At 33.9% G+C, this 26,553-nt stretch overlaps 1 protein-coding gene and 1 long non-coding RNA gene across 5 annotated transcripts; both read left to right on the top strand.

The window, feature by feature from the left end:
* Positions 1–4,823: 4,823 nt before the first annotated feature.
* Positions 4,824–13,903, top strand: LOC142555139 (uncharacterized). Of its 4 annotated transcripts, none has more exons than XM_075665844.1 (14): positions 4,824–4,975; positions 5,576–5,674; positions 7,097–7,224; positions 7,320–7,473; positions 7,587–7,696; positions 8,142–8,225; positions 8,299–8,347; positions 8,497–8,588; positions 9,382–9,514; positions 9,860–9,942; positions 10,014–11,395; positions 11,876–11,986; positions 12,091–12,910; positions 13,874–13,903. In XM_075665844.1, exons 2-13 carry the CDS (start codon positions 5,582–5,584, stop codon positions 12,657–12,659), a joined length of 2,988 nt encoding a protein of 995 aa, XP_075521959.1. In that variant the 5' UTR covers positions 4,824–4,975; positions 5,576–5,581; the 3' UTR covers positions 12,660–12,910; positions 13,874–13,903. The 4 variants fall into 4 exon arrangements, with proteins under 4 accessions (XP_075521959.1, XP_075521957.1, XP_075521958.1 ...); XM_075665842.1 differs by having other exon boundaries at positions 9,376–9,514; XM_075665843.1 differs by having other exon boundaries at positions 7,584–7,696.
* Positions 13,904–19,962: 6,059 nt separating this feature from the next.
* LOC142556503 (uncharacterized) lies at positions 19,963–21,741 on the top strand. Its single transcript, XR_012822640.1, has 3 exons — positions 19,963–20,200; positions 20,629–20,689; positions 21,480–21,741. It is a non-coding gene; the product is annotated as an uncharacterized LOC142556503 (long non-coding RNA).
* The last annotated feature ends 4,812 nt before the right edge of the window (positions 21,742–26,553 follow it).

Here is a 26,553-nt window from a genome sequence, read left to right as displayed (position 1 = left end):
GAATGGTGTTTCTGAACGGCGTAATAGAACCTCGATGGACATGGTTCGATCCATGATGAGATTAACTGAATTGGCTACATCATTTTAGCGCTTTGCGCTTGAAACTGCGACAATGTTGTTTAATAATGTCCATACGAAAGCAATGGATAAACACCATATAAGATATGGATGAGAAAAACTCCAAAATATTCTTACTTGAGAATATGTGGATGTTGAAAATATTCTTACTTGAGAATATGTGGATGTTGTTGGAATATTTCATATTCATAATCTTGATTTTGATAATAACAAAACTTGTTATTGTGTTTCTAAGATATTTACACAAGTGTGAAGTTATTAACACAACAAGCAAACTGAAACTGAATTCTGCACAAACTGAATTTCTGGAAAGTTTCGGTATTTTGATGATATATATCAACTGGATGATTCAAATGACAATCCGCCAACTTAGCTGATCAAAAAACACAATTTGAAACAGGTCGTGTTTCACGTCAGTTGGGCAAATTCAGATGTTATCAAGGTCTAACGGATCGCTGAATTACCGAACTGATTGCACAAAAACAACAATTAGTTGAGTATGAGTAGTTGATGTATTTTGGTCATATCTCTCAGCTCGGTTATTGGAATGAAGAGATTCAGTATGCGTTGGAAATATACGACGATGATGTACAAATCATCTTCAGAAGTCAAAGTCTGAATCGAAGCTTAAGATGCTGATAACTGATGATGAAACTAATGGTTATGTACAAACAGAAATCAGATAGGCTGCTTTCAGCACACCAGCTGAACTGAACTGAACTGAACCAGCTGCTGCTGACAAACTGAAATGAACTGAACCAGCTGCTACTGACAAACTGAAATGAACTGAACCAGCAGCTGAACAACTGAACTGAACCGAACCAGTAGCTGACCAACTGAACTGAACTAGCTCCTGACCAACTGAGACTGAACCAGTTGAACTGAACCAGACCAGCTGAAACTGAACCGAACCAGTTCAACTGAACCAACTGAAATTGAATCAGACCAGCTGAACTGAACCAGACCAGTTGAACTGAACTAGTTGACCAGAGTTGACCACTCGAGAAAATGTCCAGCAAGGCGAATTTGACCGTTGCAATTTCAGAAACAGTACAAAAAATTTCCAAACAGTCATATTCTTGTATCTAACGTATATATCATTGTTGGAGCCTATAAATACAACACATTGAAGATCAAACAAGAGCTTTTGAAGAGGATTCAAAGCATGAGCAGTCAGCATGAAGAAATCAGCTAGTTGAGAGCACAAGCCCTTGTGAGAGGATACATTTGAGATGTCTGTCAGTTACAATAACTCACTCAATAAAATGAATGTTGAGATAATCGGTAAGTATGAGATAACACAAGATGATATCTAAAAAGTTCTTATACAACTTTGAGAGTGTGCTTCTAATGCTTTTAGCAATACTTGTGAACTCTTAGGCAATGTTTGGTTCGAATAATATGATTATTGAATTATAGTAAATAACTGATAAGAAAAATGATAGATAATGATTCGTAATATGTGGTGATAAAATATGTTATGTTTGGATTGATTTTTATGAATATGATTAAGTGAGGAGAACTTGGTATTATACCCAAAATATCCTTGGAATTTTTTTTAAACAAGAAAAGTAATAAAACACTCTTCAAAAAATATAATAAGGCCATTGTTGTCTATGATTAATGGTCTGTTCAATATTTTGGGAAAATTTGCAAAATAACCTCGGTCAACTATTTATTTAAGAAAATGACCTCATCGTGTGTATTTTAAAATACACACGATGAGGTCATTTTCTTAAATAAATAGTTGACCGATGTTAAAAAAAAAATACCCCTTAAATTTTGCAAAATAAAAAATTCACTGATGTGTTTAAAAAATTCTCATTTAAAACCTATTTATATTAATAAAAATCGATTGAGAATAATATTTCATTTTTAGATTCAGTTTTATGCAATAATGAAGAGGACATATACTAAGAAATTTTTTTTGTTTCGATTTTTGAATTTGGATATATATTTTGTAAACTATTTTTATTATTATATTAAAACATGTAATATACGACTACTGTAGCCAAAACTCAAAAGTGAATTTCCTAGAATTTTTTTTAATTATTATCAAACTAAGGAATTAGGTACTAAATATATAAAAATATTGTTTTAAAAAATTTATGGAAGGAAAACGCAAAGGGCATTTTAGGAATAATATGAATGTTTAAAATAAGGATTTTTAATCCTTAGGTTGTACGTGGGTTTAATTGTCCACATTTAGTATAACTTAGTCCTTTATGTGCATGATAAAATGAGTTTAGTAAAAATTGAACGAAACATGGGCTTAGACTCAAAACCATCTCTTTATCCTACCTTAACCCTCGTACCAAACGTAGCCTAATAGAAGATAATAGTAGGCAAGTTAATCTCAGGTGTCTAGCCTTTGTTGAATCTTATAATGACCTAGTATAGATGATCTCCAACGTTCAAAATCGAAGAACTATAAACCAGTCATACTATGACCATAACTGAATCATGCAAGATGTAATGCGTTAATCGACATATTACAAAAATAATATGCGGCAATAAATACTTGTGAAATTGACAATCAACGGTCAGAATACATCCTCCTTGGCTAGTGTAATGAACATCATCCGAATATTTGATTTGCTGAATTCATTTTTTATCAAGAAAATAAGTACGAACTCATAAATATAGAGTATGATCATTCAGTGAAGGATTATATATTTATTTTGGTATAAGTCTTCAGATAAATACGCGAGTGATCTTCTGAACTTAAAAGCTACTCAATTTTAGTGCTTCTGATTTTAATTATTTTCAAATGATACATCACCAAAACTTAAAATTACTAACACCACACATGTACTTTTATTTCAAAAATGCATGTCAGTATATGTGGCTTTCACATAAGATATTTCTAGTGGACTGGACTTGAGGCAAAAAACATAAAAAAATTGAAAAAATGCAAGTCATTATAATAAATATGTAACCTCACTATTAACAAAATCAAAAGTGCAAATGAACAAATTATAGGATGAAAAATTTTCCCCTAAATCATTCATATTATAAGACAAGCAATTTTTCATATTCCAACATGATTAAGTAATAAAGAAGTTAATTTTGACTTTGAAAATCACAAAATACTATCCTAACATTTCAACCCAATTTCAAATCTAATGCTTCCCTACATACCTCGGTTCGTTCGATCCTGGGTGTACTGCCCCCACACCCTATATGAATGGTTGAGATTCCACTTCATGGGGAAAAAAAAAAAATTGGGCCAGAAAAAATTCTCGCCCTTGGATGTACCCCTGCAGGGTAGGATGGAATAATCCATGTACCTCCATCATGGATTACAATTTCTCTTTTTCAATAATTAATCGCAAGATTAATTATCCACACCACATATAGTTAAATTTAAATTTTATTGAATGCCAAAGTGTAATTAAATTTCAATGATAATTACAATCACACCCTCACTTTGCGAAACTAAATATATATGATTTATAATGGTCAAAGGTTAACATGTAATTTGTCAATTAATCATACTTTTAATACCAATTTTAATAAATCAAACCAAGATATAAGATTATCTAGAAATAAAATATGATTGAATTCTTAGTTCTGAACATTAATTATTGGAAGCCGACTATGATACAAATGAGTTTTTTTTTTTTTATTTTATGATATGAATCATAAAATAAAAATAACAATTTCTTCTTGCATAAGAGTTTTCATAAAGATTTGAAGTCGACTATGAGTAAACACTTTCATTGTCATGAATGCCACTTTTTTTATTTGGACCTTGCATCCATTGCTAGTTTGTTTGATCATTTGATGTTGAAAAAATCTTTTTCACCAACTGAAAAACGAATTTTTGGTCCCGAACTGTTGTATCCAAGTAACAATTGAAAATAACATGGTCGATTTCTTCATAAAATCATTACTTACATCAACTTTTGAGAAACTGAGTACAAGATCAGAATACAACAAATAAATAATGTTTTCAAGTAATGCTTGCAACAAAGAGAGTAGTACACGTTCTACATTTTTCCTTTATCTATGATTTTTCTAATGTGATTTTTCATAACAGGTTTTTTTATGACACAATTAAAAAGTAAGAGAACCTAAAGATTTCACTCTTTTTCTATTAAATTTATAACATTCATATATGTGTCTGTTTATATATGTTAGACGAGATTATTTGTATACAATTAAAAATTTTAAAATAAATATTTTTATAAAATATATATGTTAGGATTGATATGATATTTTAAAAATTCAATGGATATTTTAAAAATTCAAAATTATAGGTAAAGATAAAAAAATATTTTATTAGGATATGATAGTTATATATTCGATATAAATTTGAAATAAAATAGAGAGAAGTTAAAGTAATTTAATAAGTACATAACATCAAAATTACATAACAAATATTATGCAAGAGTAAAACGGTTTAAAAAATTTATTGTCACATTTATAATTATATACTATATAATTTTGATATGTTGTATCTTTAATATAGACAACTATGTGAGTTTCGCTGAAGTGACGTCCTGCACACCCACTGTAAGTATTTATGTGAGCACTGATGATATAACATTTACATATTAAATAAGATATATCATAGAAAAATTATACACCTAATATATAAATGTCATTTCAACGATATTCGTATGAGGAGCTACCATGGGTGTACAATATATTATTTCTTTTGTATGGTGTATGTATATTCAACTAATAATAAAATTAGAAATTAGAAGTAACTCCAAACCCGACCCTTTTATCCAATCCAAAGCATAAATGGCCTATCACCCCTTTTTCTTCCCTTCTCTATTGCTCACTCAATTTCTCTCTCTAGTTTCAGTCTTTTTGCTCATCTCTCTCTCTGTATCTACACCTATATCTCTTCATCGCGTCGCCTCATTTCTCGATCCAATCATCTTCTGTAAGCCTTGGAATCTCCAATCTGAATTCCTTTCCCCGATCCCTAATTTTATGCAAGATGATGGAAAATTGAGACTTTAGTAGTTTCGATTGGGTTTTTGCTTGGTTTGATTGTTGGTTTAAGTTGAGTTGCTTTTAATAAGTGTTTATTTGGATTTTGATTTCAATTTTTTTAGGATTTCTGTGCTTGATTTATTTTTTTTTATATATAAATTTGTTCTGGATTCAACTGAAATTTTACATCGGTACAATTCTTGGTCGGTTTGTTTTGGATTTTTGAGTGGAGAGGTTGGTGAAATGGATTTGGGAGAGGTGGATGCCCCTGGTCTTGGATGAAGATTCTTAGGTTTGACTTTGGATAGGTTTGGTGAAATTGAATTTTATTCTTAAGTTGAATTAGTTCGCTGGTTAATTTTTTAAAATTATTTTCTGGGCTTTTAGTCATGTTTATGTCTTGTCCATTGTTTAGAGTACTAGGTGTGGAAACACTTCCAATTTAGAAGCTATGCTTGGTAAATATTTTTCTGATTCTCGAGAAATATGTAAAGATACTAATGCAACGGTTGGGTATTATCTCGTTAAACTTTACATATTTTTTCAGGCAACCATGAGTGAAGGAGGAGAAAGGATGTGTCCCCTCTGTGCTGAGGAGATGGATTTAACTGATCAGCACTTGAAGCCATGCAAGTGCGGCTATGAGGTACATACCCTCGTGCATAATAAAGTGGAACTAAGAGATAAATATTTTTTTCCATCAATGGAATTTGTTTTAGAATTTTGAAAACCTTGTGCTTGTATTCTGGCCAGAATACCAAGTGTTTTAAGTTTAATATTTCCTGTGCTTTTTACCTTGTATTAAATATTAAATATTAGTAATTTGAGTTTCACTTTCTTTGTAAATGATTCTTCTGTCGGGCATGTTTGTAAACATATCAAGCAAGTTCCCCATGTATTAATAAAGATAGAAAATGATTTTGTTGTTTGATATTTATGATTTTGTTGTTTGATATTTACTAAGGCAAGAATACTGTCATCTATTTTCCGTTGTTTGCACGTTTCTTACAGTTTTTGAAGCAATACTTTTTTCGTAAGTCTCTTGCATGTTTGTCTGATTCACTTGCACTCTCAATCTCTGAAGAAGTGCAATTGACCTGTTAAGTTCCTGGAGATCTATCCTACTGTCCAATAACTCATTTTAAAGTCATGCATTATCCATTTGATTTTCTATACTGTTAGTCTGTTACAACTAAAATATAAATTTGACTGTCCAAATGTCCTTGAGCTGTACAAGGTAGATATCTCTCTTTTTGTATTCACATTTATGGCTATATTTTTACAGCAAAAAGTTTTATTTTGTCATGCCCTTGCTCTTGAAGACCACACTAGAAGTCAAGGTGGCACCCGACTTTAAATTATTATATCTGAAGTGTGAATGAGATTATTTTACTTTGAGGATAGGGAGAATTGTTATCGGCTGTGTGAGTATGAAGGTTCTTAATTCATGTTTACTCTAATTGTAGTCAGTGTACACCGGTTGCCTTTTCATGTATGAAAATACACCGGTTGCCTTTTCATGAAAAATAATATATGCTTTAAATGCAGTTAGAATGTTTGAGGAAAAAATATAGGAAAAATTTGTGGATGGATTTTTTTGTAGTTTAAATAATAATATAGCTATTAAAGTGACCGCTGCCAGAGCTATTGTTCCAGTAACTTGTTATGTGAAAATTTGAAAAGTATTCATGATTTCTTGTCTCTTTTCTATCCATGGAAATTCTTTGAAAGAAAAGAATGGGTGTTCTTTTTCACCATCTCAACTGTTTTATTTTCTAAAGTGAATGACAAGGCAACAATTGCTGACTTTAACTAGCTATATTGAAAATTTTAGTGGAAAATCTATAACATGAGGTTTGGGAATTTCATAATTGTCTAGAACTTCTTTTTCTGGCCTTCTTGGGAATGGATTCTACGGTTTTATCGACAGATCTTGGGTGTGAATGCTATCTTATTGTTTCTTACCACATTTTTGCTATTAAACTTTTTTATATGCTATTTAATGCGCCTTTTGGGGGAAAAATAATGGTTTTCTGATTTGGAGCCATGAATGTTTTCTATGTTTCAGATTTGTGTTTGGTGCTGGCATCAAATAATAGATATGGCTGAGAAAGATGAGACAGAAGGACGCTGTCCAGCATGTCGTACTCCTTATAACAAGGAAAAAATTGTTGGAATGACGTCAAATTGTGAAAAGTAAATGAGTTGATGCTGATGATGATACCTTTCACATGTTTAAATTTAGGTTATGGTGATCTATGCTTAATTTTATATTTTGATGGTTATGACAGGTTGGTTTCAGAGATGAGCGTGGAGAAGAAGCTGAAGTCGCATAAGGGGAAGAGCAAAACCTCTGAGGGAAGGAAGCAACTGGGCAGTGTACGAGTTATCCAAAGGAATCTCGTCTATGTAGTGGGGTTGCAACTTAATTTTGCAGATGAGGATGTTAGTATTTTCCTGCGCTTATTTTATATTGCGAGTTTTCTCCAGGTTTTATTTTCTTTTGTTTACCTATTGGTATTTGGTGTTATTATCGATATTGATATTCACGTTAGCAGCTTCTTCAGCGGAAAGAATATTTTGGTCAGTATGGAAAGGTGCTGAAGGTTTCTATATCACGAACCGCGACTGGTGCCATACAACATTTTGCAAATAGTACATGCAGTGTGTAAGTTCGAAATAACCATGCTAAACCAAAATTGTAATGTTAGTTTGTTTTTAGAAGTTTTAAAATATTTTGGCATTTTGTGCAATTTTATGTTCAGAGCAGCTTCTTTGTGTTTTGAAGGATTTGGGATGAGTTTGGGTCTGATACTGTTGCTCTCAAGTGCTGGTGAAAATGATGTTTTTTTTATTTTTTTAAATAACGTTTATATACTTTTTCTGTAAAGGAAGTCAATCATCTTAATATTGTTCCCAGGAAATCATTACTATTTCTTGTGGTCTAATTAGTTCTTAACTTGGATAATTTTAACTCCATGATGTTTATATGTTTGGAAGCACCAATGTCATATGGTGTCAGGTCTCTTGCCATATTTGGTTTGAGTAAGAACCCATATTATTCTCTCTTTTCTGTGTCTTGCCATGAATACATTTACTTTTTTCTGGCCTAGATATATAACATATTCAAAGGAGGAAGAAGCCATTCGGTGTATCCAGTCAGTAAATGGTTTTACTTTGGATGGTAGACCTTTGAAGTAAGTGTTATTCTTTAATTGTATATTTTATTGCTTCCTGTGATCCAATAGCTTTTGAAAACCATTGCTGCAGGGCATGCTTTGGAACCACTAAATATTGTCATGCATGGCTGAGGAATATGGTAAATATATTTACCTTTTCAAGTCAAATTAGGAAAAAAAAATACGAAGGCTTCTGAATTGTCCATTGAAGATATTATCAGAATATGTGCCCATGGCATATTGGTGAATCCATATGTTTTCCTAATAAAAAATTATACCTTTTTTCCAGCCCTGCAGCAATCCTGATTGTTTATATTTGCATGAAATTGGTTCACAAGAGGATAGCTTTACTAAAGATGAAGTAATATCAGCCTACACAAGGTATTTCCATGTCAGATGCTCTCTGTTCCTTTTTTTCCCATTGCATATTTATTTGATCCATTGACTTTTGTTTTTGTGCACATGCGTGAATCTCGTGTGATGTTCGTGCGAAATAGAAGTCTATGTTCTTAAACATACGAACTATTTGAGCAGTTTCTATATTTTGGTAGTTTTTTTACACATTCCAGTGGCAGCCATGTCGGTTTACTGATTCATTTTAAACTAGTGATGATGTGGTGTGCTCCCAGCTGTATGTGCCTATTACAGTCATTTTCGGGCTCTATGTGTGAAGATTAAATATTGCACAAATAATCAGTCGAGTAAATACTTGTATCGCAGAGAACTAATTGAAGTGATTATAAATTTTTTTCTGTATGGTGAAATGATTGATCTGCCAAAAAGCTGACATTTGTTTGAAAATAATTTCTTAACTGACTTCTTAATTTTTGTTTTGATTTTGGAGATATGCTTGTGAAGTTCTGAAAAAGGCTGTAGCTTATGCCCTGTGTGGAACAAGATTTCATTTCTGAACGACATATTCCTCATTGAGGCTCGAGGCTGATTTTGAAAAGTATTTTTTGTTTATGTTTCACGAGTTTTAAATTAGCGTTATGTCTTTATCTCTGCTAATTTTTGTTGTACATCAGAGCTAATTCGAAAACTATGACTATTCTCTATTTTTCATGTGTTATATATAATTTTTTTTTTTCTGTTTTTTAATGATTTTCTGTGAGTTTCATCATTGTTTCTACTGTAGTTAAATCGACTTAACACTATTATTTTGAAGGAGTAGAGTTCAACAAATTACTGGTGCCACAAATAGTAGTCGTTCAGGAAATGTGTTGCCACCACCGCCAGATGAGAACTGCAATAACAGCCCTGCCCTTTCAGGGAAGCTTATCAACAAAACTGCTACAAATACAAATGTAAGAACTCCTTTTCTTCAATCTTCACAAAAGCACTTGCCTTCCAGCTGATGGTGCTTAATGGCTCAGTTTATGGTATTTCAACTTTTATTTATTTTTTAGTCCGTGGAATATCTCATGGCTGCTGCATTCAGTCCACGAAGACAAAATTTTTGGTTTTAATATTGGCTGAGTACTGTCTCTCAAGTAATTGACTTTATTATCTATAACCTATTTAGTCGATAATTTTGATGATAGATTGATAGTGGCTGTTAGGGTTCCTGTTGTAATTATAATTGAAATATATTGTTCAAAACGCCTCTATGCTATATTTCCAACTGATTTATTTTTGGTCACCCTGGTCAGCAAAATTCAGCTAGTGGTGCTGTAGTAACTCCGCCATATAGTAGCTCAGGTAGATCTGCTGCTCTTCCAGCTGGAGCATTGTGGTATGTCATTCTTTGGCTATACTTACTTCATCTGATTTTCACTGTCTCTCAGCGTTCTCTTATGTTTCCAGGGGAACTCGTTCTTTCAATAATCAGCCATTTTCTACATTTATACCCTGTTCCAATGGACCACTTAAACCTGATGCTTGTAACAGTCTGGTGGCATCTTCTGCTAAAGTTGCAAGCCTGATTCAGGTTTCTTCATTGCAAACCAATACTGGAAAATATTTGGTTCCTATTGAAGAAAACTCCATATCTCCAGATAAAATTAAGCTGGAAAATTTAGTGCCTGCTAAAAAAGAATCAAAACCAGATAGCATTGCAGTGCTTAAGAGTTCGTCTACTCCCGCACATCCCCCAACATCCCCATTAAACCAGCAGCTGCATGGCGCTGATACAACCAAGTCACCCCATAATCTTTGTAAGATGGTCGGTTCTTCCTTAAAGTCTTGTGGGCCTGCTTTAGACAACAATTCTATGGATGCCACTGATGAAATTATTGAGAACACATGCTCTGATTTTTTGTCCTTGGGCGTCCATAAATACGCTGAGCAAATTAAAGAGGCAGCGACTTCTGAGGCACCTGGAAGATCTGAAAATATGACTAATGCTCTCTGTGTCACAGATAGCCTGTCTGACTTTGGTTTGGAAATTCCCTCTCAGCCGACACAAGTTAACATGTGTGAGACAGAAGATGACTTGTTGTCTTTTGATAACCAAAGGCTCAAGGATCCTGAGCTTACTGCCAGAATAAATCATCTACCAGATATTTTCAGTTCGTTTCATATGACAAAGCTTTCCACTATTCCTTCTGTGTTAAATACGGCTGATGGTCCTACCAGCGTTGATTTGTGTGGGCCAGTTGTAGATAAGAAAGATAACTTGATAGTTTCTGCTTCTAATTTTCCTTTAAAGTCTGGTGGGCATCCTTATAACAGGCTCAACAGTCTCGATTCTAATTATGTTGAATATTCTAATTTATTTCCGAGCGAGGATAAAAGGTTACTGTTAGGGAGATATGAAGGTGAAGTGGCCATTGGTGCTGGTAATATGGGGGAGAACAGCATTATATCGAATATTTTGTCCATGGACTTTGATTCATTGGATGAATCTTTAACATCACCTCAAAACCTTGCCAAATTGTGGGGTGAAACTGATAAACCCCAAGGGTCTTTTGGAGTATCAGGTTCATGGAAAATACAGAACAGCAACCAATCAAGGTTTTCATTTGCTCGAGAGGACACGAACCAAGTAACAAATTTTGGACGGTCTAGTGATTTTTTGGAAAAAGATTTAAAGCAGCGCCCTTCTGGCAACGATGTCCCTTATAGCAACATCATGCATCTTGACAATGATAAGATTGCTCCTCGCAATAATTTTCCATTTTTAGGCAGAAGTGGATATGATGTTTTTACTGACAGTCATTCTAATATCTCCAATAATAAGCATTCTGGTAAGAGAGATTCTTATTCCCTTATTCATTAATGAGTTTACTCGGCTTTCATTTTAAGTGCAGTTTTTATATCATGAAATTTCATTGCTTATGGAACGACTGTGAGCATGTGTAGTTCATGTTTCATGTGTAGTTTACGTTTGATGGTCATCTACTTAAGCAAGTACCAAGACAATTAGCTATATACTCTTTTTTTAAGTTGTTCCCAAGAATAGCATAGCAATATCTTGGATTGTCTCAAGGAATAGATTTTGGTAAATGCGATTTGTTATAATATAGGATGGATAGAGAAGTGTATACACTGATTTTATATCGACGAGGGTAGATGCCTACTGAATATTCCGTATTCTGTCATATGTTAATTGAAGAGCCTGATTTGTGATGTCTAGTGCACTAAGAGAATGATGGGATGACTGTTTATCTCATTTCAGTCCTTTCGCTGTCTCATCCAGTTCTTTCTCTTGCCGATTCTTTTAACAGTTTCAAGATCTCAGATATCTGCCCCTCCAGGATTTTCAGCGTCTAGTAGAATCCCACCTCCAGGTTTCTCATCATATGAAAGGGCAGATCAGATTTCGGGCACATTATCTGGTAATGACTAATGAGTTTTTTAGGCTGAGCATATATATGTAAGGATTATTTTTTTGCTCATAACTTACCTTTTTTTGTTTTTCTGTTCGTTCTAAATCGTGCAGGAAATCATATACATGATGCCTCCTCTTTTTCAAGAAATCAGTGGCAGACACCTCCTAGTAGCAATACTTTTAGTAACTGTGATATTGAATTCATGGATCCTGCAATTTTGGAAGTTCGCCACGGTACACTTCCAGGTGGCATCAACAGTCCAGTCCTAGATGTAAGGTCCTGTTATTCTCCACAATTGAATACATTCGAGGAGGCAAGGCTCCAATCATTTTTGCAAAGATCTCTTCCTCCACACACAAACCAGAGAATTAACGAACTTGGGGATGGTTTTTCTTCCATTTCCGATGTTTATGGAGTTCGTTCAAGGGTTATGGAGCAAACCCTATCCAACAATTTCTCTCCATTCTCTCAGTTTACCCACCCTCAGCCTAGAAATGCTATAACTTCTAATGGCCAATGGAATGGGTGGAATGAGGGCCCTGGTGCAAATAATTTGGGTATGGCAGAACTTCTCAGAAGCGAGAGATTGGGATTTAATAAGTTATATGGTGGTTATGAAGATTCAAAGATTCACATGCCCGGTTCTGGAAATATGTACAACGGGAGTTACGGTATTTAAGTGTCTTATTTTCCTTGGCTGGTAACTGTGTGGGTGAGGAAATAGGATTATCGTGTGTGACGTAGATGAATTCACGTGAAGGATAAAATACAAATGACCCATTAACCAGCTCTCATCCCATCTCATAAACGCACCGGAAAGTTCCAAGAATGTTACCGTTCAAGGAGATGAGATCGGTGATTAGTCTTACTTGGCAACTTTCTGGTTGGTGAAAGATCAAACCTTCCCAAACAATGTCTGGAAACCAACAGGTAATTTTTGACCTGTTTATTCTTTCTGCTCCTTTCGGCTTTATTAAATTGTAAGTTTAGCCAGTGATCCTTTGGTTGCATGCGTATGATTTGTGGGCAACGAATAGTCTCTTACCTCTTGTTGATAAATTAGTAAATATATGATTCTTGTCCAAGTGTGGGGAAAATACATTTTTAGCAAAATTTGATAAAGTTATATCTTTTTCCAGCTGAGTGTTATTTTCACTCGACTTTTTTAACTTGAGTTCCAGGATTATCAATGTTTTTTTTGCTCTGTGTGTAAATACTGATCAACTTTGTACATAACCCATTTTAGGGGTGTCAAAATCAGAAACGACTCACTACACGATTCAACCTCAAAAAAATTAGGTTTGGGTTTGAGGGTTTTGGGTTCGGGTCAAATCGGGTTGGACCCAATAGCTGATCCTAAAAAAATAATCGGGTTGGATTGAGTTGAATCGAAAATTTAAATTTTTTTAAAAAATATAATTAATAAATATTGCCTACATTTTTATATATTGTATGTATGAAAAAATATTTATTGTATATTTAGATCATAAATTTTCATAATTTAATATTTAATTCGAACATATTTTATTTTTTAGACAATTGTTTATTTGATTTAGTAAATTTCTTTATTTTTCTACAATTAGACTTTCAAATTTAAATCATATATATGATGGAGATTTTGTTATTGTGTTTTTAAATTAAAATATTATTATTATTGTTTTGAATGTTATTTAATTTTCTTTAAAAAAAATTAAAAAAAATCCAAAATCGGGTTAATCTGTTTGATTCGGGTTCGGATTGTGCAATTTTTGAATAGTACTGTTGCTCAACTTGATCTAACCCACCCGAATTGACACCCACAACCCATTTCCATTATATATAAAAAAAAATTAAATTCTTCCAACTTTTTGTAGCAAGGAGATCTCGTTCTTAGTTTTACGGACTAATTTGCAGATGAAAGGAGCTTAAGATTGAGGCACGAAGGGGCTGCACGCCAAATGCTATACGTTGTGATCCTTCAGTTTTTGAGCGTCTGTTTCCGTTGTACTGAAGAATCAGATCAGTTATTTCAGATAAGGTGAGAGCTTTTGCTAGTGTATGCCTTTATATATATATATATATTACTTAATTATGACCAGAAGACTGTAGATGTTTCACATATACTCGAAAACATTTTTCTTTTACAACGTTATGAAGTGGGAGAGTTGGAAGCGATGTACTATTTATCTCGAAAGTGTTGTTATAATGTTTGTTAGTACAAGAAACTGGCGATTTGGTCATCTGTCTTTGTCCTGTAATGGCCTTGTTTTGTAGATGTAATTTTCATTCTTTCTAAATATATGAAATCATCTCATTCTGTCTTTCAATATTATGTTTATCAATGCACAGAGAATATGTTGGTAAGGATATATCATATTTCTTGACCGAAGATGTGCATCACCAGCTGCACACTATAACAAGCCAATTGGCACTCATACTCGCATTTGTTTTCTGAGCCTTGTTTCTAACGAAAACGAATTTTGCAAACGAAGGCTTCTCATTTAACATACTAGACTATATATGTTGGACTTGTGAGCTGAAAAATGTTGCGTTTATTTGGATCATATGGATCGAATAGTGATGATGATCGATCATTTTTATTATTATTATTTAGGATACTGTGGGATATATAGTTAACCATATGTATGTGTGTTAACATAATTATAATATAGTTGTATGAATTCAACAAACATATAAACAAAAATGATACGATTTTAAATTAATGATGAAACAAATTTTCAAAATTAAAATCCATCGTTTTGAATATAATTCGAAATTTATATAAAGTCATAAAAGGAATAGTAAAACGAGTAAATTTTTCTTGCCTTTCATTGAAGATAGTTGCACGATAAACGTTACACACTGTCATTGTCTTGCTCTTTTTATTGGAGAGGACTTGATACCACAAATATATGACTTCCATTGACATACGTGATATGAGCTGGGTGGATCTCCAATTAATATGGTTGATGCTATTGGGGAAACTCATGACGAACGTCGGCAACGATTCAACATTGATGACTTAGCTTGACACACAAAGATAAACGTCATATTTTTTGGTCGTTATCAAATGTGAGAAAATTGTGGTGGTTGCATGAGATGAAATTGAGCTCTATTTTTTGGAAATTATGTCTTATATTATTAGAGATGATAATTAGCTGATTGGATCCCATATACTCACCAAGGAAATCCGATTTCCAATTTTCATCAGAAGGTGGTTGAAATGTCAAATTAGTGAGAAAAAAATTTATAAAATTAAACTTCATATTTTATATCTTATTTTAAGTTATTTAAAATATTCAACAATGTTTATCTATATTATCCTCAATATAAAAATTTTTGACATGATTTATCGTAATATGTTATCAACATACTCGATCAAAACAAACTAATCGTCCTTAAATATTCAAATTGGATAATAAGTTCTATAAATTGTCCTAGCTTTAGATAAGATCACATATACAATTTCCAAAGCTCCTCCCATGGCTATAAATTCGGTTGAGATATATGAGATGAATAAACTGTACTGTGCGCTGACCATAATCTATTGGTTTTTTCATGCATTTTCATTGATACCTAGAGAATCATGAAGCGATACTAATAGGCGCTCTTAACTTGATTTGATGAGTGCAATCAGAAATGAGTTCTGATATTTATATGATTAATGAGTCGATGCATAGAATATGGCTAATTATGGTAAGCTTGTATAAGAGACACATGTTGTCTCGAATCACATGTTTTGTCGACCCTACTGTTAGTTGTATCCCTGAACTATTGAATGCCACATAAGTATTGGTTTCTCTGTTCTCACTGAGATGACAAATTCAAAGATTTAAATTTTGTGATTGAAGTTTGATGAATATCAAAATTTTGGTTTGTAAAATATTTTATAAACGGATTCCATATTTGGAAGTTTTGAAAGTTAGCAATACTGCTAAAATAGTGAGTAGTTCATTTTCTTGAATTTTATGAATGTGTTCCAAAATTGGCCAGTTGTCAAATTTTGAGTCAATAGTTAGTTGACTTTGACTAGTTAATTATGATTAAGTTGATTTTTTTACTAGTTGACTTTGATAGAGTGGACTTTGAACGTTTGAATTCGACCAAATTGACATTGAAGAGTTGACTTTGACTCAGTGGTTTTCGCAAAATTTGATTTTAAATCATTAAAACGAGATGTTTGCACTCGCCACAAGGATGATATCTGATCATGGGTGGTTTGATTAATAGGCTTGGAATATCCTAGTGAAACACTAATTAGTAGGTGTCCTAGTTTTGAAAAATACTAAATAGAAGTTTTGACTCATTGGACTGGAGTGCCATGATCAATAACTACTAGAAGTTTTGACATGTTGATTCGAAGTGTCCCAATAAAACACCAACTATTAGGTGTCCTAGTTGGTCAAAACACATAAAATAATCCTATAAAGATTCTAAAATATCCATGATATCTTTAAATAGAAGATCACACATCAAAGTTTGATAACCAAAACTCTCTCATCTCCCACTCATACTTAGCCTCCTTGTTCTTGAACAACCTCTTGGCCGACCACCTCTCTCCACCACTGACTATCGCTGCACCGTCGTGCTACCACCATGCCCTCGCCAGTCGTTCCCCTTTCTCAACTCAAAGAATTTTATAGATTTTCTAATGCAATTTAGAAGAACAATGAAATCAATAGTTTACTCAATATTGGAGATTGAAGAAAGGCGACTTCCGGTGGATTGTTCGTAGGGATTGATAACAAGAACTATATCTGGTTAACATTCATAATAGTTGGAGCCAAGGGTTTAGACAATAAATGTAAACAATCGATAAACACCATATGTTGGATTGAAACATACAAGTGCCTATCACGATTTTGCATATCAAAATAAAATTTTGAAACTTTTATTGCACCTTGAGTATGAGAAAATGATACACCAACATTAACTGCAAAGGTGGTTCGACGAATCGGTAAATGCTTTTGATATATACCTGCATTTTCAAGAGTTTTAGGGTGTACAAACTCGTTCTATTAGTCACTCCATAGTCAAAGAGCTCATACGAGATGGGACTTCGGTGCATGAGCAGTTTGTGGGTCTTGACTTGGTATCCAGAACGAGCTATCGACATACATCTTTTGTTGTTGCTCACCGTTGGTGGTGAACTTTAATATGAACAAGCTTAAGACAACCTTTGAAGAGTTGTCAATGTTCTTACTACATATGAAACATCCATGAAGCAAGAAAAGCCTATTTTTTTAGAGGGATCATCCTTTGAGCTAAATGAGGGCCCAAGAACATCATCGTAGCACATTACTGCTAGTTGCGGGGTTTGCTACATGAATATTAATTTTCTAAACTACGCGATTTCCCCACATAAAATATCTTAAACCAAGATCTAAAATATTCTCTTTTAACAATTTTTATCCATGTTTTCAATGGTCTACCCCTCATGCTCCTTCCATTAACCTGTCAATCTAACATATGTTGGATTGAGGCCTTTTTTGGTCTCCTCTTCACAACAAGACCAAACCATGTTAGATGTCTCTTATTAATCTTATCATCTATGGGGGCTACACCTAAATAACTCATAATCCTTTCATTCCTAATTCTATCTTTTCGTGTTTTGCTACACATCCATCTTGACATACACATCTACTACAACCAATCATGTAGTTGCCCAACACTCCGAGCCACAAATCATAGCTGGTCAAACAATAATGATATTTTCCTTTCAGTCTCACATACATCATTCTATCGTAAAAGAGTCCTGATGTAAAACCCACGAATTCTAAACTCGTGATTTTTTTTGTGTAATTTAAAGTTGTACTAGGTTATCCAATATATTTTTATATATTTATTTATTTATCTCATTATTTTATTTAAGATTATCAAGTCTATCTAAAGTTGTGTGAGATAATTAAATCGTGTGTCCAATATCTATGGAGCTCTAAATTTAAGATGATATTGTGCATATATTTTTATTTTGAGAAAAATAAATAGGCCAGGATCCAAGAAATTAATTAAAGAGATAGTGGGTATAAACAGGTGAATTTTGAGACATAAATTCGAATTTGGGAAGAAAGTACAAGATAAATGTATAAGATTTGAGATAATATTGATACACATAGATCAAAATAAAAGGGAAATCAAGCAAGAGAATAATGCAATCTGAGAATTTCAAAATTTTCACGCATTTATATATAATTTTCGAAATTATGTAGATGGGGAAAAGTCTACACGATAAGGAAATGCATACATGGAAAATTCATAAATTTTCCTACCAAGATTTCAAGAAAATCAAAAGTCCTATTCTTTTGGATAATTTATCAACAAAATTCGAAATTTAAAAGTTTGAGATTTAAGGGCAAATATTTATTTGTATTGCAAAATATGAGATATACTGGATGCTGGAAATTAGACATGAAAGTCGAAATTTCAGGCGTGACTAGGGGATTATTTTCGAAATTATAAATGAAAATGGATAATAAAGGAGAAATTATCCTAGATTTAAAGTTTATTCAAAAGTTTAAACGCGAAAATAATACACGATCAGGATAGCAGATAGCCTCTATAAATAGGAGAACTTCCCATTCGGAAAGCACCCCTGAAAATTTAATCTAGATTTTTGAAATTTCTCCCTAGTGCTCCCTAAAATTTTTTGAGATTTTGCTCTCTTAGTTGTACTGAGCGTCGTAGCGCTGCTGCAGTCCAGTTCCAGGAAGGATTCGAAAATCCTATCCCACAACACCCCTTCCACGTTTTTTTCACCCAGATCTGAGGTAAGAGGACTTGTTTTAAAAGTATGATTTTTGGTTATGCATTTTCGTTTTTTCGAAAATTTCAGTAGGGTGCAATTCTTCTTCTACCGCCTTCTTGATATGATTATCGTATGTTTTATGTTTTGGCACTATGAGCATTCAACTGGATATGGATGTGAATCCCACTATGAAATATGTTTATGGCCCTTACACGGTGGCAGTGTAACCGTTATACGGCATTGTCCCTTTAAAATAGTAAAAATTAGGGATTGATATCAGTAACCATGGAAAGTAGATGAATCTCAGTGTCTAGTCCAAGATATGCGTATGTTGATGATATGAATCATGTTATGCATGATATTTTTTATTCGAAAATCATGTATATTTGTTATGTATGTGTTCGAACTGGCCACCACTTGCTGAGTGATGACCATATCACTCACTCCTTACTCCCCCTCTCTAGATAAGCCTGAAGATCCGATAAAGGATAAGGAACGTGACCAGTTTTGGGGCTGGTGATGGAAGAATTTAATTCAAATATATGTTTTTTTCAGTCCGTTGTTAACTCTTCCGGATAATTTTTATCATATTTCCAAATAATAATGAACAAGCTAGTGAAAGAAGACATGCTTGACTTGTCAGACATAAACTCTCTACTTACTTGTGAATCCTGACCGAAAAAAAAGATGACCAAGGCTCCTTTTAAATGAAATGTAGGACATGAACACGACTCATTAGATTTAATTCATACGGATGTATGTAGTCTGCTAAGTGTTAGCCTGAAATATGATCATCCTTACTTCGTTACCTTTACTTATGACAACACTAGGTATGAGTATTTAAAGAAATACAATCTGAAGCATTTGAAATGTTTAAATAATTTAGAGCTCAAATAAAAAAAACTAGAAAATCTTATTAAATAACTATGTTCTGATCGAGGTAGAGAATACGTAAGTATTGAGTTCCAAGACTATCTAAAATAAAATGAGATTCTCTCAAAGTTGACTCTCCCAGCAACACCACGACTGAATGATTTAGCAGAACGTCGAGCTCGAAAATTTTCAAACTCAGTATTTTAAATACTTGAAATTACTAAAAAAATTTCAAGTTTGTATGGGATTGAGTCCAAGAAATTTGAAATATGAACCAGATAAATATACGAATTTTGAAATTGGTGTACATTTAGCAAGATGTATATTTCAAGATAGAATATGTACAAGATAAGTCGATTATAATCACTATCTTTCCTCAATCTGGATCACAATTATTATGATATTTCAAAATTTCAAGATGAAGATAACGCGTCTATCTCGATTTCCCCAACATCTAAAAATAGGACCTCAATACATTCGAAAAATCACAATGCTCTTGCACACATATCTTAAAAAAAAAGATAGAGAGCTTAGGCAAAACACTGCAGATTTTCTCTCAGAGGATGAATATTTGGAGAATCACCTTGTATTCACATTTCTTTTTCTGAAGAATAATCGGTGAGGTAATTATATTATTAATTATTTAAATCTATGTATAATTTTTTGAAAGATCTGATCGTGAATGCTTCATTTGTTCTATGTTTTTATAAGAAATAATTCCAAGAGCTACTATGATTCGATTCTGATATGGAAACGAATTCTTGAGTTATAATATGACCCATACACAGTGGGTATAAAACCATTATATGGCTCCCATACGGCAGGTATAAATCTATTGCCTCGCCTTTTAGATTGTTATTTATTAAGGACTCATAAGTAAATCATGGAAAATAAGATGAAAAATTAGTGCTTTACATTTGTGATTCATTATGATATGTCTTGTCTCGATATTCTTGATATTCAAAATTAAGTACTCATATGTATTGTACATCGATCATTTCGTTAATGCTGAGTATTTTCCCAAACACTCACCTCTTACTCTTTTTTTTAGATAAAAGCGAGGAACAAATCGAGAATGATGAGCAAAATATGTTTTGGGGTTGGTGATGAAGGTTATAGAATTTAGTCTTGTTTTAAATTCTATTTTTTTTTATTTGATTTAAATTGTAAAGCTCTTTCACATATTTTGGTTTATTCATTTGGGAATTTTTCGGCGGTAAAGACAAGTTTATTTTGAGTTATTTATGGAATAGACTGGTTTTGACTACTAGACTTATTGTTTTTCGATTATGTTATTGTTAAACAACGTTGGGGTCGAAAACACTTCAGTCTCGGGGCATGACATTTAAGTGGTATTAGAGCATCTAGGTTTATAAATCTTGCCGGAAAGTGTAAAAAAATCATTGTGCATTTCCTGCACTGTCGTTGTATGTTTTTGGTCATGTTAGACAAATGGAGCCGCACACCCACGCTCTCTTGCAATTCACCTACCTTGCCATGCTTGTTTTTGTTTTTGTTTTTTTCCAGATAGTGAGTGTAGCGTCCCTGCACCTTGTTGAATCTCATCTGCACTCTATACAATTTTTTTCTTCTCCAGACAAAATTACTCACGCATCTGCACTGTTTTGGGGCGGCCCTGTGCTTTGATGTTGCCATTTTCGTAAATTTTTGTACGATCCATAACTTTGCGTAGAAAACTCGGAATTTGATTCCATAAAGTTTTCTGTAAACCTAATGACATAGGCTTCCCATCCTCATAAAAATCTCAAAATTTATATTTTGGAAAATTCTCTAAAAATGCCATTCGACCTATATATATCGTACAAAATTACTCGAATGAATATTTTCATAACTTTCTGACCATTATTGTCACTTTGATCATTTTCTCTTGTTTTGTTCTAGGAAATGGCAGCCCCTCATACTCGTGCTCAAGCTCGCATCCATAAGCATCCGAGGGCTATCAGTGGTGAAGGATGCAAACATTGAGAACCTTAAGACCAGTGTTCTAAAAAGTCCGCTTAAGCTTGAAGCTCGACAAAAGCGCTCCGCTTCGGAAAAAAACAGAAAAAAGCGGTTAAACTGTAGTTTGATCGAATCAAGCGTAATTAAGACGTTTAATTTAGTGTGCTTAAGCACATTTAATCACATCTATTTATTTTTAGATTTTTTTATTTTGAAGGTGTGTCTTTTTATTTTAAAATAATAAATTATATTTATAATTTAAATGTTTATTTTTTAATTTTAATTATGATTAAACATGTCTCATAATGATTTGACAAATATTTAGCATTTTTTAATGTGGTCTAGTTGCAAAAACAAATAAAGATTGCAATTTGAAATTTTTATGATTTTATAAATATGAGAATTAATGCATCAGACTTAAATTTATCATATTTATGTATTATTTTATCTCTTTCTTAGTTTGAGATAATTACAATTACACTAAAAATAAAAAACATTTTTCACGCTTAAGCCTGTGCTAATCTCGCTTAAGCTTAAAAAGCTTAGAGCTCGATATCCGCGCTTCGGGGCGCTTCACGATTTTTAGAACCTTGCTTAAGACTGAACTTACTTTATAGCGGGAGAAGAAGGAAGAAATCATTAGTGTTCTCGAAAATTTGAAAAACGAGAAACAAAAACTAGAAGAGCCTAGGGATCACCTTTAGGCTGATGTACAGAGGTTTGCCTATTATCACAATACAACTGAGAGCAAAAAGAGGTAACCAAGAATAAGCTTTAGGCTTCCCAAGCCATGTTCCATGAACTAAAGGGCTTACGTATCCAACTATTATAAAAGGCCCATGCGCTCCAGACTCAAATTCAACAAGACATGCTAATTGAAGCATAACTTCGCCAAGAAGCTATGACAACCATTCAAGAACTATAGAACTTTGTACAAGTCCTGCCTGACAAAAATAGGACCCTACGTCTGATCATCGAGCTACAACAAGAGGAAGATCCCGAGGAAGACCTTGAAGAGGACCCTATAGAAGACTAAGTTGTAGGATATATAGAGATTTAATATGACCAGATTAGACTTTTAGTATCAGGATTATTTTAGTGATAAGAGTTTTGCAATCAATTTTCTTTCTATAAGAATTATCAAAACTTGGTTTATATATTTTTCTTCCTATTTGAAATCAATAAAAAGTTTATTTAATCTGTTCTTTGATTGATTTTGTAATTGAGCCATTATTATTTGATATATTTGCATTTATTTTGCAACATCTTTGAACCATGTACCATTGTAAGAAATGGTATAAAGACCTGTAAGGAATAATTGCAACCCACGCTATAATCGTTAAAAAAACAATGAGGAAGGGCCACCACCACCACCACCAAGAATTGGCCTTAGAAGATAAGATTTGATGGTCATACCAACTATTGTTGCGAAAACCCTCCAAGATTTGGGCGACACAAATGCCAACAATGATCAGGCTCCACCATCGAGTGAAATCAATTATCATCATGAATATCTTTGTAAGAATCGAGTCTTTACTTTGACGAAAACCCTAACCAAGAAGTTGGACAGAACTGACTCAAGATTTCCGAGACCCAACTCCGACTGCTGGAAGTTCCAGAGCAACATAAAGTGGATGTTGTTACACCTTTATTAGAAGATATGGCATGAAATTATGGAAACAGATTCACCAACAATAGAAGAGGCTAGACCTATCACATAGGAACGATTCCTAGGTGCATTCTTGAAACATTACTATAGAGCCAGGTTTCAAATCCAGAAGTTGATTGAATTCGAAAACTTTACTCAGATTTCAGGCATGTCAATAGTAGAGTATACTTACAAATTCAACTCTCTTGGAACCTATGTTTCATCCATCATGGTTGATGGTACTTTAAAGTACACCATTTCAAGAAAGGTTTGAACAATCGGCTTTGGCATTTTTGAAGCCTACAAGCTTTGAGGACTTTATGGGAGCAACCATTAGCGTCAAAACTGATATCAAGCGCCAGGAGGAGAAAAAACTTAAGAGAACTATCCCTTGTCAATAGTAGAGTATACTTACAAATTCAACTCCCTTGGAACCTCTGCTCCATCCATCATGGTAGATGGTACTTTAAAGTTACACCATTTCAAAGAGGTTTGAACAATCAACTTTGGCATTTTTGAAGCCTACAAGCTTTGAGGACTTTATGGGAGCGACCATTAGTGTCAAAACTGATATCAAGCGCTAAGAGAAGAAAAAACTTAAGAGAACTATCCCTAGCCATTCCAAGAAACCTGGTCAAAATTTCAAGCAGCCAAATCTGTCGGGCGGCCTATCCAAGAAACCCTCGACATGCCCAACCTTCCCAGAGGTGAAGTCCTGTCTTTTTTGCAACCTACAACACTAGTGAATGTCATAAAAAAAGCGGTGCTTGTTTCAATTGTGGAAATTTATGGCACTGAATTGCTGATTGCCCTGAACCCAAGAATTTATGGACAAGAGAAAACAGTTGGTGTTGCCTCAGTCAAGACAAAGGGAAATAAGATGAGTTCTCGTGTTTTTGCAATAACTCAAGAGGAAGTAGACAATGTTAACAATGTTATGGTAGATACCATTCCGATCAATGAAATATTTCTTATGTATTATTTGATTGTGGTGCAATTCACTTGTTCGTATATAAGAGATTCACTAAGAATTTAGGATTCACACCTGGAACACTTAGTGAATTGTATAGAGTAGCAACTCCTACCAATAGAACTATAAAAACATATAAAATAGTTCAAGGATGCAACATCGATATTGAAAACCATGTGTTCAATGCTGACTTGATCCAACTTAAAACGACGGAGTTCGAAGCCATCCTAAGAGTGGAATGTCTCATAAAGAATAGTGCAATTGTGGATTGTCGAGGTAAGAGTGTCAAACTTCAAACATCAGAGAGAGAAGAAATCAAATACCATGTCAATACCAAGGAGAGAAATCCCATTCTATATGCTGCACAAGCTTGGAAAGCAATAAGAGTGGTGAAGGAGTTTACGTGGCTGTGGTGAGCGAGGTAAAGGAAAGACTTGAGCCCAAAAAGAAAGATATTTCAATGGTACGAGAAGTTTCTGATGTCTTCCTAGAAGAACTACCAGGAATGATTCTGGATCATGAATTGGAGTTCAAGAATAATTTGGCAATTCGTAGCCCCGATTTCAAATGCACTTTATTGGATGGCGCCAGCAGAACTCAAAGAACTAAAGAAGCAACTCAAGAGCTAGTGGACAATTAGAAAATCTGATCCAGTGCATTCCCTTGGGGAGCTCCAATATTTTTTCGTAAAAAAAAAATATAAGAGCATGAGGTTATGTATTGATACCTCAAATTAAATAAGATCACAATTAGAAACAAATATCCCCTCACAAGGATATATGACCTTTTGATCAACTCAAAGAAGCTACTATCTTTCCAAGTTCGATCCGAGGTCAGGTTATCATCAGCTGAAGGTCAAGGAAGATGACATTCTCAAGACGGTCTTCAGAACAAGATATGGGCATTTTGAGTTCACGGTAATGTCATTTGGATTGGAAAATTCTCCAGCGCCATTCACAGATCTCTTGAACAGGGTGTTCAAGCCGTTTCTCATTAATTTGTGATGGTGTTTATTGACAATATTCTCATATGCTCACCAAGTGAAGATGACCACAAAGAGCATTTTTGCCTCACTATTATGATGCTAAGGGAGAAAGAATTGTATGCCAATTCCAAGACATATTAATTTTGGGCAAAGAGCATCACCTTCTTGGGCCATATCATTAGAACGAGAGTGTATGTAGATCCCAAGAAAGTAGAGACAATCACAGATTGACAAAGACCAAGGATAGTGGCACAAATTTGAAGCTTATTAGGATTGACGGGCTATTATTAGAAATTTGTCAAAGGTTTTTCTTCGATAGAAATCATCTTAAAAAACTCACACAAAAGAACTCCAAATTTAATTGGAGCTAAGAGTGTGAAAAAGGTTTTGAAAACTCGAAGAAGAAAATGGCCAATACACCAGTGTTGATGTTTCTTCGTGAAGGAAATAAATTTCCATTTACAGCGATGCGTCAAGAAAGGTCTAGGATATGTGCTCATGCAAGAAAGAAGGATAGTTGCTTATGCATCCAGGTAACTAAAGTCGAATGAGAAAAATTATCCTACTCGTGACCTTGAGTTAGCTGCAGTGGTTTTTGCAGGCATACCTTTATGGTCTCAGGTGCGGAATATTCACCGACCATCAGAGCCTCAAGTACTTGTTCATGGATAAATAATTGAGCATGAGAAGAGACAATGGTTTGAATTATTAAAAGATTATGACTTAAAGATAAGATACCATCCATGAAAGGCGAACAAGTGAGCCGATGCATTGAGTCGAAAGATAATAGGTAAGAAGATCACAACTTAACTATCTGCTCAATAGTGCTTATGCGAATTAGTCAAATTGAATAAGAATCGAGATCTTTCTGTTAGGATAGGTGGAGGTTGTTGGAACATTTCATGTTCGCACTCTTGATTTTGATTTTAACAAAACTTGTTATTTTGTTTCTAATTATTTTACCTAAGTGCGCAGAAACCGGAAATGATCAGGATTTGAATTTATCAGTTATTTAGCCATAACTGAAGCTATTGAGACGCAAACTGAAAGCGCCAACTGATCGCCCAAACAGAACCAGTTCAACTGATTGTCCAGCTGATAGGTAGTTCAGCAGAAGACCTTCAGAAGCTCGGTCAGCTGATGAAGAGCTCAACTGATGAAGATTCTAGCTAACCAGTTCAATTGAAGCAGCGAAATCAGTTCAGCTAACGAGCTAACTGATTTCACCAAACCAGTTCAAGATCAGTTCAGAACATCAGTTAGGAATCAATCAGTTTGCAGAACACGACAAGCTTATTCAATGGAATCCAGTTGTGCGCACTGAGGAAAAGCTTTTGTGTAGTCAAAGGACAATAATAGACGTTGTAGCGGTGCTTAAAGCCAAAACATTCCAGAATGGCTATCGGAAAGT

Source organism: Primulina tabacum, chromosome 9 (genome assembly GCF_025594145.1).
Source record: "Primulina tabacum isolate GXHZ01 chromosome 9, ASM2559414v2, whole genome shotgun sequence".
Taxonomy (NCBI): Eukaryota; Viridiplantae; Streptophyta; class Magnoliopsida; order Lamiales; family Gesneriaceae; genus Primulina; species Primulina tabacum.
This window is presented reverse-complemented; position numbering and strand designations above follow the sequence as displayed.

Excerpts from the sequence above, each read along its gene's own strand:
- LOC142555139 (XM_075665841.1), top strand. The coding sequence starts at position 5,582 with ATGAGTGAAGGAGGAGAAAGGATGTGTCCCCTCTGTGCTGAGGAGATG. Across the intron at positions 7,225-7,319 it reads ATGACGTCAAATTGTGAAAA|GTTGGTTTCAGAGATGAGCG; the intron begins GTAAATGAGTTG and ends TGGTTATGACAG. Across the intron at positions 8,348-8,496 it reads ATGCATGGCTGAGGAATATG|CCCTGCAGCAATCCTGATTG; the intron begins GTAAATATATTT and ends CCTTTTTTCCAG.